This window comes from Paramisgurnus dabryanus, chromosome 8 (genome assembly GCF_030506205.2).
Source record: "Paramisgurnus dabryanus chromosome 8, PD_genome_1.1, whole genome shotgun sequence".
NCBI lineage: Eukaryota > Metazoa > Chordata > Actinopteri > Cypriniformes > Cobitidae > Paramisgurnus > Paramisgurnus dabryanus.
Genome location: NC_133344.1, coordinates 22,388,394 through 22,403,382, shown reverse-complemented (window position 1 = coordinate 22,403,382; position 14,989 = coordinate 22,388,394). Strand labels below are relative to the sequence as shown.

The 14,989-nt window shown below is 36.4% G+C and overlaps 1 protein-coding gene and 1 long non-coding RNA gene across 3 annotated transcripts in view; one reads left to right on the top strand and one right to left on the bottom strand.

Moving 5' to 3' along the window:
- Window positions 1-3,766, bottom strand: part of brip1 (BRCA1 interacting helicase 1) — a 38,782-nt gene extending 35,016 nt beyond the window's left edge. Inside the window, exons 1-6 of one of the 2 annotated variants that reach the window (XM_065281014.1) lie at window positions 3,628-3,766; window positions 3,196-3,321; window positions 2,919-3,030; window positions 2,365-2,565; window positions 1,429-1,574; window positions 1,213-1,347 (exon numbers count right to left, since the gene is read on the bottom strand). In XM_065281014.1, the coding sequence (XP_065137086.1) occupies window positions 1,213-1,347; window positions 1,429-1,574; window positions 2,365-2,565; window positions 2,919-3,030; window positions 3,196-3,288 (687 nt within the window). In that variant the 5' untranslated portion in view covers window positions 3,289-3,321; window positions 3,628-3,766. The remainder of the gene's footprint in view (window positions 1-1,212; window positions 1,348-1,428; window positions 1,575-2,364; window positions 2,566-2,918; window positions 3,031-3,195; window positions 3,322-3,627) is intronic. The other variant, XM_065281015.1, reaches the window with a different exon arrangement.
- A 7,733-nt stretch (window positions 3,767-11,499) lies between these two features.
- Window positions 11,500-13,663, top strand: LOC135770453 (uncharacterized). Its single transcript, XR_010542632.2, has 3 exons — window positions 11,500-11,909; window positions 12,036-12,183; window positions 12,901-13,663. It is a non-coding gene; the product is annotated as an uncharacterized lncRNA (long non-coding RNA).
- The last annotated feature ends 1,326 nt before the right edge of the window (window positions 13,664-14,989 follow it).

The window sequence follows — 14,989 nt, the reverse complement described above, 5'->3', positions numbered from 1 at the left end:
TTTTGGTAACAGTCAGCCAATCCTTAAAAAAAATGCATGTTACAAGTAACTCCCTTTTCCACGGCACCAATTGTAAGCAATATGTCCTACAGTGTGACGGGTGATCACATTAACACAGATTTTTTCATCACAGGCCTTGTGAATACCTGCAGTGTTTGTTACATTGCATGAGATTATCTAAGAGGTATTTTTGAATGTATGAAGATGCTGAGACATATTCAAATTATACAAAAAGCAGGCAAAAGCATGCACATCAATCTTAATAGTATTAGAATGCAAAGTCTGCAACAACAGAGCTCCAAAAGTGGATAAAGAGTAGGGCTGTGCAAAAATATCTTGATATGATACTTTTGTCCATGATAGTGTATCGATATTTCAATCTCTACTATCGATATTTTAGACATTTAATAATCCCTCTCCCGCCGCTGCTGTAGTTGTCACTGTCCAGTTGTCTGTTATATATGACCAATGTCTCAGAAGGTAGTGGGAGTGAAAAAATGGCAGAAAATTTAAAAACACCTGCTGCTTTCGTGTGGACGCACTATGGCTTTAAAAAAAGTAAAAAAAAAATCAGCTAGATTTTTTTCACATTTTTGATAAAAAAAGAAAAAGCATTGCAATGTATCGCAGCATGTAACAGATCGTATCGTGATGCCCTTGCCAATACCCAGCCCTAATAAAGAGCCTGCATGCTCGATACGATACCTATATGCTATGCAATAGTTTTTAATAATAAAATCTTTTGATACTTTCGGAGCTTTGGTGTTGCCGACGTTGCATTCTAATACAGATTAAAATTATCAAATTATTATAAATGCCTTGCATGTTGTTGTTTGGCATAATAAATCTGCCCCCATCTGTTTAAGGGTGTCTACAGATGAATTATAAAATAGGTTGGAGGAATAAAAGCAACTACATTTATGTATGTACAAATCATCTGGAGTGACACAGATTATTAGAAATTAAACAAAGGTAATGTCTGCTGCTAACAGACAAGTCATGAGCACTTTAACTACTGGAATCACTTATAAACCTCTACTGCCACCCAGTGGCCAACAATAACACAACCTCAGTACACATTCCATCTCTGCTATTTACAAAACTGCAAAATGGATAATTAAATATGGAGATGAAGCAAACAGGGGTCCTGCTGATACATCATATTTTTCAAATTACAGCTGCAAATAAAAAATGTGTTCGAGGTGCACTTACACAACACTGTGGCTGTGCCCATGCATCACTATGACGTTCCGTGGTCCTCTGTGCACTTGGCCCAGGTCTCTCCAGATCTTCATCATCATCATCAATGTAAATGACCCCTCGTTCAAGACATCTCCTTTTGCTGTTCTGTAAACAGAAAAAGTGTGATGTCAGGACTAAATAAGCCAATGAAAAGTGTTTAAATAATCAGAGCTTTTGTAGTGGTACCTTCTGCTCTGTGCTTGGTGTACGAATGCGCTTCCTGTCCATCTTAAAATCATCGTCTTGTTCACTTTCAGTGGAAAGGGAGGCTTGAAATTTCTCAGAGAGACGAGAGGACAAAGTGGATCTTTTTGGCTGGTCACCAGTGACTGCTGAAAAGAATATACACCTTGAGAATGCCTTAATAGCTGACACTAGATAAGATACAGAGTTAAGTGCGATGGTATCCCTGGTATTGCAATTAATAAAAACGAAAATAAACAGACAGCAGGTTTTGAGTTCCAAGTGTCACATTTACTGGTTGTATGCAGACACAAACACACGGGTTACTGACGCAAATGTACTAAAATATGAAGAGTTCAGATGCAAAGGTATTTAAGTGCGTCCGACATGTTTTCTTTTTGGGAGAAACCTCCAGTTCTAGATAAAATCCACTTCTTTGGACAAGACATACAGTAGTAAATAGTTGCCAAATCACTAAAGATGCAACTAAAACATTGCAAATAATGAAAGTCAGACTTCAAAAGGTAAAAAAAACTGAACAACACATTAGGGGGCGCTGTGATGCATGTTGCATTCGGGTTGTATGCAGATGAAAGTTTGAATGTGATCCACAATTGCTTTACATTTGTCCTCGTGAACTTTGAGGACTTTGCTGAAAAATCAATGTGACGTTTAACGGATTCTGACAAACCAGCATTCCTGAATGGCATGAGGCTGGGATTAAGCGAAAGTATTTGATTGTTTACATGTCAAGAGCATTTGGTTAATCTCATCTAATTTTTGACGGAGCTGCCGTTTAGCAGTTTTTGCATCCGAGCCCTTCATATAGACATTTTTTTGGTTGTATAATATCTGTTAGCAGCTTTATGTCAAATGTTTGTTTAATGTTATTCTGTAGGAAACACTGCATCATATTTGAAAGCTTCAGAAAACACTCACCTCCTTTTGAAACAGGGGTTGTAGCTTGAACAGAAGTGCATTCAGCAGTAAGATTAACCCCAAAAGGGTTGGATGCCATACTGCTGGAAGTTCCATTAACAGCTCGGCTATGGCACAAACATTGACACGGAGTTGTCACTTCTGTTTTTTTACAGTCATTTTTTTTGTCACAAGAGCTGCTATTCGCATCCTGCTCCTTACCTAAACATTAAGAAAGACACATGTAATGAGATCTGTCCAGTATATTAGAAGAATATGCAAACCAATTTGAAGTTTTGGATGTTCAGCCAGATGAGTGCAAACAAATAATTTATAATCATACCTTACACTTTTGAATCTATAGATAGATATGTCTGGTTTGTATGCAACAACACAAATCATAACACATATGATAAACAGAGTTTGTCTTGAATAAGATCAAGTTTTTTTTTTTTTTTTAAAGATCTCAAACTCATCACATATCAAAATGATGTAAAGTCATCAGCTCTGAATTCACATTGGTTAAATGTTGTTTTCTCTATTTATTGGGGCATATTATAGGATTTTTAACTTACTGAATTGTGCTTGCTGCCACGCGAGGGCCGAACACAGAAGAGCAAGACTCTTCCCACTACCAGTTGGGCTCTCCAATAGACAATGCTGCCCATTATTAAGTCCACGAATAATCTACAGAAAACATTTTTAAAAGACAGATGAAGCAAAAAAAAGAAAAAGAAGAGAGACCATTATAACAGTTTTTGTTGTATACACTCTTCAATTTTAATGTGTAACTTTAAACTAAGTGTGACATTCACCCCTCTTGCTCAATTCAAGACAGGCAATAGATCTTACCGAGTTCATCATAGCCAGCTGAGAGGGATAGGCTTTGCATGGGAAGTTTATTTTTACACCACCTATGGTGTACTCCACTGGGGCTGCAGCCATACTGATGTTTCTGTGTTTACTGGAAGTCAAAGTCTGAAGAACACCGTTGTTTATTTATGCTTGAATATGGATCGTTTCAATTTCATGTCATATAAGGATTTCACATAACGTTATCTCACATGTATCAATGTTGTGGGTCGCAACACAATTTAGACTGAAATGTTTGACAGTTGATCTCGAATCTGACAGTTAAGTTACGTGACTAATGATAAACAACTAACGTTAAACGTTATTATGACTATAAAGTTAAACCAACAAATGGATAACGCAACATGCTAACGTCACTTTATACTATCTGAATATTATTGCATGGAAACAACACATGTATATTTCTATTACCTGAGAAGTAAAGAAGAAGATGACAGGCGAATTAACGTTACCGGCGAATTACTTTTCATTATAATAAGCTAAAATTGGGGTAAACAAAATGAGGCAAGAAAACGAAACTCCCGCCCTGCAGCACACAACGCAAAACGCACGGAGACGTAGAGCAAGACGTCAGCTATCATAATAAAAGACAAAATTTTTACGTTTTAACGATTAAATAAAAAATAATAAAATCAAAGTAATTCACAAATTAACTCTAAAACTTATAAATAAACTTAAATAATAATATGGTACATATGTTCATGTGGATAAAGTATTCTGATAAAAAAACTTTTATAAGTATAAAAATAAAATAAAGGAAAAAAGGAAAAAATACAGTAAGAAAAGTATTTTTCATTTTAAATTAAAAATAAGAAAAATAAACAAGTTGACATAGGCATAAGAAAACATTATGCATCAGCGGTATTACAGAAAGTCATCATAATATTAAAAAAATCTTTCATTTTTCTTGTTTTTAACTAATTTAAGGGATTTAAGAAATGTTTCAATTTCAATTAGGAAATGTGGGAATGTGGTAGGCTGCGATTTAGAGATTTAGATTTTTGTTAGTGAATAAAATGTTTCCCAAATAATAATAAAAAATTAACAACGTAATTAATTGGAATATTAGTTGTGCCTTCATAGTAACAAATTATTTCTTGTAACTGTAAGGTTTTGGAAGATATTTTGGAAAAAAAATGTTTTGTATAAGTAAATTGCTGACATTAAAGTATCGCGAGAGCAACGAAAGAGTTCGGTTCGCTATCGCGGTACTTTGATGTCATACTCCGAACGGTCTGCGCAGCTTCACGAAGTCCAACATGCCTAAAGATACACTAAAGATAAGTAGAGATTGTGTCCACGTCTACCTCATGCCATCAAAAGTGTCGCCCGCTGCCAATTGTTTGTGTAGCCTACTGGAGTTCTCAGAAAAAGCTGCAACGATGAAGCTTGGGCAGGTGTGCTGTTTTCTACAAACGAACGTAGAAGTTTTGGTGATTCAAAAAGTACATAAAATATTTATAACGTTAGGCCTAACGTATATTTTTTGCAGATAGCCATGTTATGGTAAGTGTGGCCTTACAAATTTAAACACAACTCATGTATGGGCTTTTGATAGCACAAAAAAATAACCTATTACTTCTACTACTACTACTACTACTACTACCTATTGTATTCACTTCACATTAAACATAGTCTCCTGAAACAGTGTTATTTATCAGGACTCTGGATGACACTAACTAGTTAAAAAGGATGAGACAGGATTATACTGAAGCTTTATGCAGAATCTATGATTATGGTGATCCCAAGATGCTTGGTGATGTAATTGCACCTTGAAAATGTGCCCGTAATCCCAGGATTAGCATTATTAACATGCTCAGAGTGCTGTAAACCTCATTTCCATATCACTCAGCATTTCAGATGTGATATTTCTGCAGGATTTGCATTCAGACATACATCGAGAAATTAGAGACTTATTTTGTGCATTTTATACTGTATATACTACTGTTTGCCATTTTTACCCTTACTTTGTGGAAGATATATAACAGAGATATACCTGTTCCTGTTTCATATAGCCTATTACCCATGTTCCAAGTTCACATAGAGCCCTTTGTATATTCAGGTGGTGTGTACTTCAGAGAAGAGAGTGCTGCAACTTCAGTGCTTGTATTACTATTCCAGCTGGACCTGTGGGATCTCCTGACCTACATTCATTGCCAGAAAATGACAACCTAGCAACATCACCTACTGTACATCCTCTGCCAGGTCCCCTGCCAGCAGGTATGTTACTAAAGTGGGTACTCCTCAACTGCCTGGATTATCTTTTGCAGTTAATGTTTTGGATAGGTCGGTTTAAAAATAAACCAGCATATGGCAAAAATGCTACCAAAAGATACAAAAATGACCCATGTACTATTGATTCATGACAGCAAGCAGTCAATAGCTTTATATAAAGTACCACAGAGAAAGGCCAAGAATTTAAAATATAATCTAATAGAGTGATTGTTTTACATCAGATTTATCCTCGTACTTGAATTAGAAGTTTGAGTCCATTTTAAAGGTAACCTTTATGACCTTCATTCAGATTTAGATTGAGACTTTGTACTTGACAAACATTCATTGCTTTATATTGTTAGAAAACAAAAAACACCATCATAAAGGTAAAAAATGTCAATTTCAGGGAACAAACATTGTCCCTTTATATAATGGTAATGTCTAACACTGGTCAGCTGAGAGTTGCAGTTCATTTGCCTCAATTTGAAAATATTCAGGACAGGGCAGTATACTGAGAACTGATGTCTAAGTTTACTGTGTCTGTCTTTATATTACATTACAAGTGTACTGTTTGCATTTTAGCTTAAATGTGGTGTACTGTTTGTGGTGTGCTCATGACATTGAAAAGTCGCTTTGCTTAAGAGATAGTGACAATTAGATTTATACACAACAGTTGCCTTGTGTTTCCTCTTCATTTTATTCATTTTTCATATTGCAATATTTAATTACCATTCAGATGCACACATATTTGCAGTTGTCTTTGACAGAAATGATTTAAGCCTCTCATGAGTAGTTCACAAATCACATCTTATTTCATTTAGATCACTTCCCTTAACTCAATGCAAAATCTGAAGGTTCTATTTAATCTTTATTAACATGGCATTGCTTCATTGTATCATTTTGGTGATGTGATTTGGAAAGTAAAGACTTGCACAATGAAACATGATCTTATGACAAAGGGCAAGAATATAGATGGTACTAAAACCTATACAATATATAGTACAGTACTGTTGTAGAACACATCCATTCAGCCTATATCCTAACCACCACCACAATTACTACCTCACACAATCATGATGCTTTATAGTTTGCATTTGCACTTTAAATTTTACTCAAATTCTATGGACTGATCACATTTTATATGATTTTCACTTGCAGCATCTGTAAACTGTTACACCACTCTGCAAATATCTCTGTTCTTTTTTTAAATGCTACAATTAAACTATTTGACCACAGGATGGCAGTGTGATGTAAGGAGTAGCCACGTTGCATAGTTTTCTCTTTCTTTGTTCTCTTGCCAACACATGTTGTGCTGTTTTCTATAATTACGAAGAACAGAAAAAAATGTATCCTCGGGTTAAAATAAATAGCCTTTCACAGTTAATTTAATTGACTTTTTGCACATAATCGAGGTAATTCTGTCTCTTCTCCATCACAAACAAGAGAAACGTTGCTTCTGTGAACGGTTGCCAGCGCAGATATTAAAACAGTCAGTGATTTTGTCAGACAAACTGCAGTTTTGTGACCTAATTGCAGCACTTATTTATCATAATGATATTATTCAAATAAATTTGTTTAAAAGAAAAACAAATGTATTTTGTAGATGTTTGGAGAGATGTCAATGATTAGGGCCTGAGGATGAGAATGTGTACACGTTTGTCTGTGACCCACTCAGTTTAGGATGAAATGTTTTGGCTGCACAGCAGGGCTATAAAGAGAGAGAGAGACCCAATGGTTTCTCTGCTCGCTCGCTCGCTCTGAATATTCCACATCGAGTGTCACTACAGCGGCATGGTGTAAATTGAGGTCACAGTCACGCTTTGTTTTGTATGCTACTCAGACTAACTTCTTAATCATCTGGCCGTCTTTCTCACACACACATTCACAGTCATCTGGTGGCTGTGTGTATATCACAAGGCGCTGCCTTTTCGTGACAGCGAATGCTGTGTTGGTGCCGGCTCAGGGCAGGTACCCCATGCCGACGTGTTTAATTGTGTGCGTTTCCAGTCCACTATGACAAGTACATGTTCACATTGTGCCAAGAGAACAAGGGCGGCCTCGCCAGCATTTGCCATTAGATCTGCCCACACGAGTAGGTGGTCATGATGCTGATTGTATTGAGGTCAAAAGATTGCTTGAGTCATCTCTGACTATATATTATATTAGAATATTGACCGAATTTTTGAACATTCTAACTTTATTCAGAAAAAAAAATAAGGAGTTTTTTGCATGTAGGCTACTTAGAGGATTTTGGAGTGAAAGATAATGTAAGTTAAATAACTCAACCTAAACATAAGAGCCTGATACAAAATGCTTATTTACAGGAAAACATGTCAGACACACTTAGAAGGTTTTGCATCCTAGCTCTTCATGTAGTTTCTGTTTGAAATGCACAAATGTAATAGCGCATTGTAATAATTTTCTATGTTGCAACAGCATACGGTTAGATAATAAACTATACTACCTAAAGGAAAACCCCACCGTTTTTCAATATTTTACTATGTTCATACCTCAACTTAGATGAATGAATATATACCTATCTTTTTCAATGCGTGCACTTTTAATCTTTGTACAGCGCTTCTTGAATGTGTTAGCATTTAGCCTAGCCCCATTCATTCCTATGGCTCCAAACAAAAGTTTTATTTTGTGCCACCATACTTGTGTAACAGTCTTTAAATAGGGAAAACATGGAAGTGTTTGGTGGCTTCTTAATTCATCCCTGTTTGGAGCCATAGGAATGAATGGGGCTAGGCTAAGTGCTAACACATTCACAAGGCGCTGTACAAAGATTAAAAGTGTACGCATTGAAAAAAGATAGGTATGTATTAATTCTTCTAAGTTGAGGTAAGAACATAGAAAATATTAAAAACTGTGGTGTTTTCCTTTAACAGACAAACTGTGTTCCTGTAGCTCAGTTGTTAGAGCATTGCGGTAACAGCACAAAGTTGTGAGATCGATCCCAGGGAATACATAAGTCACTTGAGATAAAAGCGTCTGCCAAATGCATACATTTTTATAAAAATAATATATTTAATTGTTAACAGTAGATACTTGGCACTGTACCTAAGAACACTCCTTACCTGTTGTAAAATCAATGTAACATACAGTCTCTCATGGCTAACTGCGTTATCATTTATGTGACCCTATACCGTATAAATTGAGATTTATACATTAACTGAAAGCTAAATAAATAAGCTTTCCATTGATGTATGGTTTGTTAGGATAGGAAAATATTTGGTTGAGATCATCCATTGAAAATCTGTAAACTGAATGTAAATAAAAAATATTGAGAAAATCTCATTTAAAGTTCAAAGTCCAAACAAAGTCTTTTAACAACACATATTACTAAAGAAAAGGTTTGTTTTTGCGCTTTATACTAGCTTATCACTGTAATGACCTTGTGGACTGAATGGGGATACATAAAAACCAAACATGAATGGGAAATCCCACAAGAGCGGGTAGCAAAGAAAGCAAGTTTGTAGGCGAGTTTCTAGACAATTTTTCCGTGATTTTGCTGCATCCACTTACAAAAAAAAAGTTTTGATATATTTATAGTAGAAAATGTACAAAATATTTTCATGGAACATGATCTTTAGATACAGTAATAAAATAATAATTTTTGGCATAAAAGAAAAATCGCAATGTATTTTTTTTCTACAAATATATCCGTGCGACTTATGTCCAGGGTCACATATGTCTCTAGTTTTTTTTTTAAGTCCAGAACACCTGAGCCGTAGTCTCGTTTGTGTTTTGATGGGGACTTTTGTAAATGACGGTGAAAGTTGGGTTGTGTTTGGTTCCTCTCATTTCCACTCCTCTCATCTCCTCTTCTCCTCTTTCTGTCTGGGATGGTAAATAAGGTTGGGTGTGTGAGAATCTCATTACCAGGACACAAAGCGGCATTTCCTCTGAGGATTGAGCGAGGGAGTGAAGGAGGGGGCAAGCGGGGCGAGCGGCCAGGCTCAATCACGACAGCGCTGATGGGGAGGGAGAAGGAGGCAGCTGGGTTCCCGCTCAGGCCTTCAATTTCCTCTGCAGTCCAGCCACTCAAGTGTGTAATTACTATGGGGTGTCATGAAGGTGCGATTCCTTCTTCTTGTAACACTCACCCCCCAGCTTTCGGTTCCCCGTGTCCCTCTGCACTCGCACCCAGTAAACACCCCCCTATCTCATTTCTGCCCCAGGTGAGGGCACTAGATTCAAATATGTCTGGTGCTTGAAAAGACATCCCAAAGCATACCCTCTCTGTATGCCATGGTGGTACCCACGTTTTAGCTGGTTAGCAGTTCGCTTTTAGAGTATCATGTTGGTTTGTTTATTTTTAGAAGCTAGTATCTTGTGTGGCTGTGTATGGTTTGACAAAAGTAACTAGTGCACATTAAGCACTAGCAGTATTAAAACTAAAGGTTCAAACTAATGATCTATTTCATGATGACATCATGGAAAGATATTTATTATTGGTAGTTTTTTATGAGTTGGGAAATTGACAATTCCTAAAAATGCCATTGTTTTGGAAATGTAGTAAGCATGCTGATTGGACAGATACAGACCACCCATTATATAATGGTCCTCTGGTAATGCCCACCGGGTAATCCACCGCTGCTCAAAATGATCATGCCAGGTTGGCATGCTCAGGCAGGCACAGAAACGCAGAGCGTCTCATAGCATCTACTCCAGCCAGCAGATTGGCGCACGATGTGTGTTTGTGTGTGAGAAAGAGCTTGTTTGAGGTTTTTCGTGCATTGCGTCCGGCTCTGATGCTTTGAAGCTGCTCAATGACCGCACAAGGCCCTCTCACAGTGGGAGGCGGTGAGAGATGCACGCTTGTCATTTGTATACAGCTGTTTCTTTTATCTGGTCCCCCTCCCTCTCTTCTGTAGCACCTCCCTGCCTGCACATCTCTGTCTACCCTTTTGCAACTTCAGCGGCGTTTACTTACAAAAAGGACAGTGATCATTGGCTTGCTGATAAGCACGCAGAAACACAAACATGGCTAACCTCTGCTCCCTGACTGCCTTGCATGGGTTGCATTGAGAGATATGGAGGTTTGGGGTGGGTAAGGAACATTCTCATCACCAGCCTCATACATTCTGGCTATGCTTAGTGAGAAACAGAATGCAGGTGCTTGGTAGCCGGTGTCAATTGCTGCTAATTGGTGCAGCAGCGCATGGATAGTAAAAAAGAGGGCTGTGTGTGTTTTTGTGCAGTAGGGTGTGTAAAAGTTGCAATTATGGGGTTTGTTTAAGGTTGATCAGTTTTCATACAATGTTTGTGCTATTTTTGGCATTGATTTTTATATTGACTGAAGGCAGGAAGTACACTGAAAAAAATGGACTTGATGGGTCTTTGAATTTAAATAAAATAAACATGTATATGCAACACAACATATTTATATTCCTTGTGTAAACATAATTTAATTGATTAGGATGAAAATGTTTTGTTTGAATGTAAAATGAACACATTATTCTCACATTGATTAAAATTGATTGAATTGAATACTTAAAGCAATAAAATTGAGTTTGCACACAAAATGGCACCTCCTGAGCAGAAGGTGGCAGTAACGCTCAATAAAAAGGACGTCAATCGCCATAAAAGAAGAATAAACATCGTTTGTTTTGGGCGCCAAAATGAAGACTCAGCAGCAGTCAGTCAGAAGAACTCTCTCAGACGTACACCACATTATTAAAGTAAGTTCTATTATTTATTTATGTTCACTTTATACGTGATACATCTTCACTAGATAGACAGTTTTTTTACAATATGTAGCCATTGCAATGACTTGTAGTAAAAATGAGTTTGGAGGATGTTGGTGGAGTAAGTTAACGTTTCAGTCAGTCAGTCAGTAAGTGTAAGGCTCATAAAGAAAAACAGCGTTTTAAAAATGTCAGCTGTATAACGTTATTTCACGTTTGGTAGTTTTATCCGAGTTGAAAACTGTCAGATTTGAGTTGACTTTTGAGGCACTTTTTACTCAGTTGTTCTATGGAAACGGTTCAGGAAAAATAAAACCCTAACCAAACGTTATTCTGTCCAGAGTAACGTTATCCATGTAAGTAATTTACCAGATGATATCAATTGACTACATTAATAGCCTAATGACATTGCGTATGAAACAAACTGTCTGCTTAATCAGATGAACAGACCCGCGTCAGTTATTCGTGACTTCACTACGCCACGAGCAACACTTGATTCAATTAGAAAAAGCTTTTTTTTAAATGCCTCGCGTGACGTCTGGTATATTAACTGAAAAAAATTGCTTTGAAGTGCCACACCTTAAAGCTGACGTTTTCAGAAGAGAACCTTGTTTTAAGATCTAATTTTGTCCAAAATTGCGTCCTATGACAGATATAATACTTATTTCATTATTGCTCTGTGTATGTGTGACCTTCATCATTTGAGGTTATGTGTTGATTTCACCTCTGAATATTTCCTCTTATAGGTCCATCATCCTTGCATGCGCTACACACTCAAAAGCATTGGTAAGTAATTCCTATCACTGTTTTACTGCTGTTAGGAGCTAAATCTTATTTTTGTAACTAATATACATGTATTATTCTTTGACTCGCAGTACTCAAATATACAATGGTTGGTTAATTTGTTTTCAGATAAATGCTGAATTTAAAAGAATCACTACTGTCTTATGTTCCTGCGTGTCACCTGGACCTCCAATCCAAAAACCTGACGAAACTCTTCTATCAGAAAGGAGGACAGCTAGCAAAAAGACTTCAAACAATGAATGATCAAATGACAGAAGTAAGTAATATAGATTCATAGACATAAAAATGTGTAAACATTGTTGGAAGTACAGAAAATGTAGTATGTTTTAGTTACATCTTTTGGCACACGGGTCATTAAAACACCTGGGAAGATTTAAAGGGGTAGTTCACCCAAAAATAAAAATTCTCATCACTTACTCCCTATCATGTTGTTACAAACCTGTATAAATGTCTTTGTTCTGTTGAACACTAAGGAAGATATTTTGAGGAATGTTTGTTCCCAAACCAATCATAAGCCCCATTCACTTCCATAGTGGGGAAATATAATACTATGGATGTGAATGGGGCTCATGAACAGTTTGGTTGCAAACATTCCTCAAAATAAATGTCTTCCTTCGTGTTCATCAGAACAAAGACATTTATACAGGTCTGTAACAACATGAGAGTGAGAAAATGAGAGAATTCACTTTTGCTGTGATTGTCAGGTATGGTAGCACACACTCGAAATGTGGCCTCTTTATTTAACTCATTCCAGTCTAGTAAATGCGCACACACACCTGGAGCAGTGGACAGTGCAGCTGCCTTGCTTTGTAATCCATATATTTGTAACCAATTGTAATATGCTGTGGCAATGCACATGGGTCTGTATACTTACATTTATATTTGTTTGCATTGTACTCATTTCCAATGACACTTTTATTGTAACAGTAACTTTTTTTCTGTTTCTTTAACTACATTTGTCTGTTTTGTACAGGGCATGGATGAAGTCAGCATCAGTGTGGTCATTTGAAGACACCACTGTTGGGATTTGTGCTCTCAAACAACATGCTTCTTGTGATGAAGAAGAGGATCTTTGTATAGTCCTGGAAGCCATGAAGGTGTTGCAACATCGTGCCATGTTGTTTGAGCTGATGTATGCCTTAAACCTGAGCTATCCTGATCTCTGCTTTATTTTTGAAGAAATCCAAAAGATTTTAATGGAACTGCATTGAGCGTAACTTTAACGAACCGTTTCTTTCAGTGAAAGGATCAGAAAGACTGTGCTGCTCATTTATGTTCTTTTTATTTATCTGTTTTAAGTGTTTTTTCTTATTAAAACATTAACCGTTTGCTGCTCAGAGTTGATTTTGGAAATGGTTGCTGTATTTTGTTTTTGTTGAATCTTTGATTATCAGTTTATACAAATGCTGTAGCTCTGACTTTCTGAAGGATTGATATTTTCCAGTTTGTAAATCCATTTAAAAAAATAATAGTACTTACTGTTTTGCATGTCTCTTTGGAATGCAGTGTTTGTGCTTTAGCACTTCTAAATCTACTGTGATAGTAACTATTTTAAACATTTGGGTCAGTTTCACAGATGGGGCTTTTCCTAGTCCCAGACTTTTGCAATGCCTTAATTTGAAAACATATTGCACTGACATATCTTGACATATATCAGTGCCATTGTTTTGTCTCAAGATGTACTCCAGTGTTGTTTTTGTAAGGTAGGTTTGTTTGTAAACTTTTTTTGTAAAAATTATCCTAATATAACTAGGGCCTAGTCATGGATTAATCTACAACCTGTTTCAGAAATTGCCCCTTTGTATGTACTGCATGTGCTGATTGTTGTAATAGTTATTGACTGTTGTTGAATTAATGTGTAGTGATTTAAATGAATTGATGATCTGAAAGCAGTGGTTTGCCTCAATATCACTAAACTTTTGTTTAAAACTCTTTGCTTTTTATGCCAATGCAAATGTATTATGTATTTAAAAAAGAAATAAATAACATTTGGATAATTATGGATGATTATTCTGGTTCCAGAAACATAATGAAATTGCTTTAGATTTACATAATCCCATAATATAAGCATTAAAAAAGCATGTTGGAATTACAGATGAAAATCTAGTCCCCTTACATAATAAAATTACTTAAACATTACAAAATAAATGTGTTATAGTAAAGAGAAATAGCACTTTGAGTCAACATATTTATATTAGACTACTTGAAACAATTAAAATGTTTTGGTCTGACACATAAAAATTAAATGAGGAAAATTATGTTGGTTTAACACAATCGGATTATGTGGGACCGATGTACACATTAAAATTACGTAAATTGAAAGGATTTTTTTTTTCAGTGTATATTCTCTTCCTTGGTGCTTAATGGTGCCACTGGCTTTACTTTGGTATAATAATTATTAGTTTAGCCATCTTGTAAGCTTTTGGGATGCACAGAATGTTTGGCAACCAAAACTATTCGGCCGAGAAAAGAAACATAACATCTTTCTCTGACACTTTACAATGCATCCACACTAGTGATTGGCCGATATATCGGGACGATTTTTGTGAGTTTAAAGTGTATGGGCATCGGCCAATACGTGGCTGCTGTGAGTGCTGGAAGCCCCAAGCGATTGCTGGTCATGTGACTAAAAACAACCAACCTTTCCATGACAACATCGAAAGCTCGGCCTAACAGCTGATCATAGCTGGACAAAGCGGGTTTTTTATTTCTCATTTCTATATATATTTTTTGTAGTAAAGTGCTAGAAATCAATATCCTTTGTTGATAGTTCCTCGTCATTGTGGAGAGTGCAGTTCATGGTTCCATAGCACCCTCACCTGTTTTTACTATTTGTTAAATATATATATTTTTTAAAGTTCAATAAATGTCACTTTTTTAAATTGAGACTTTTAACATTTGGCATCATCGTGTAATTTTTATGATGTAAATTGAGTGAGCAAAAGCAGTATCGGCTTCAAATATCGGCTCAAGAAAATCGGAAGCCTGTATTGGTCAAAGGCTGATGAATCCAAAATCATTATCGGTATCAGCATCGTCACTAAAAAAAATCCATATCGGTC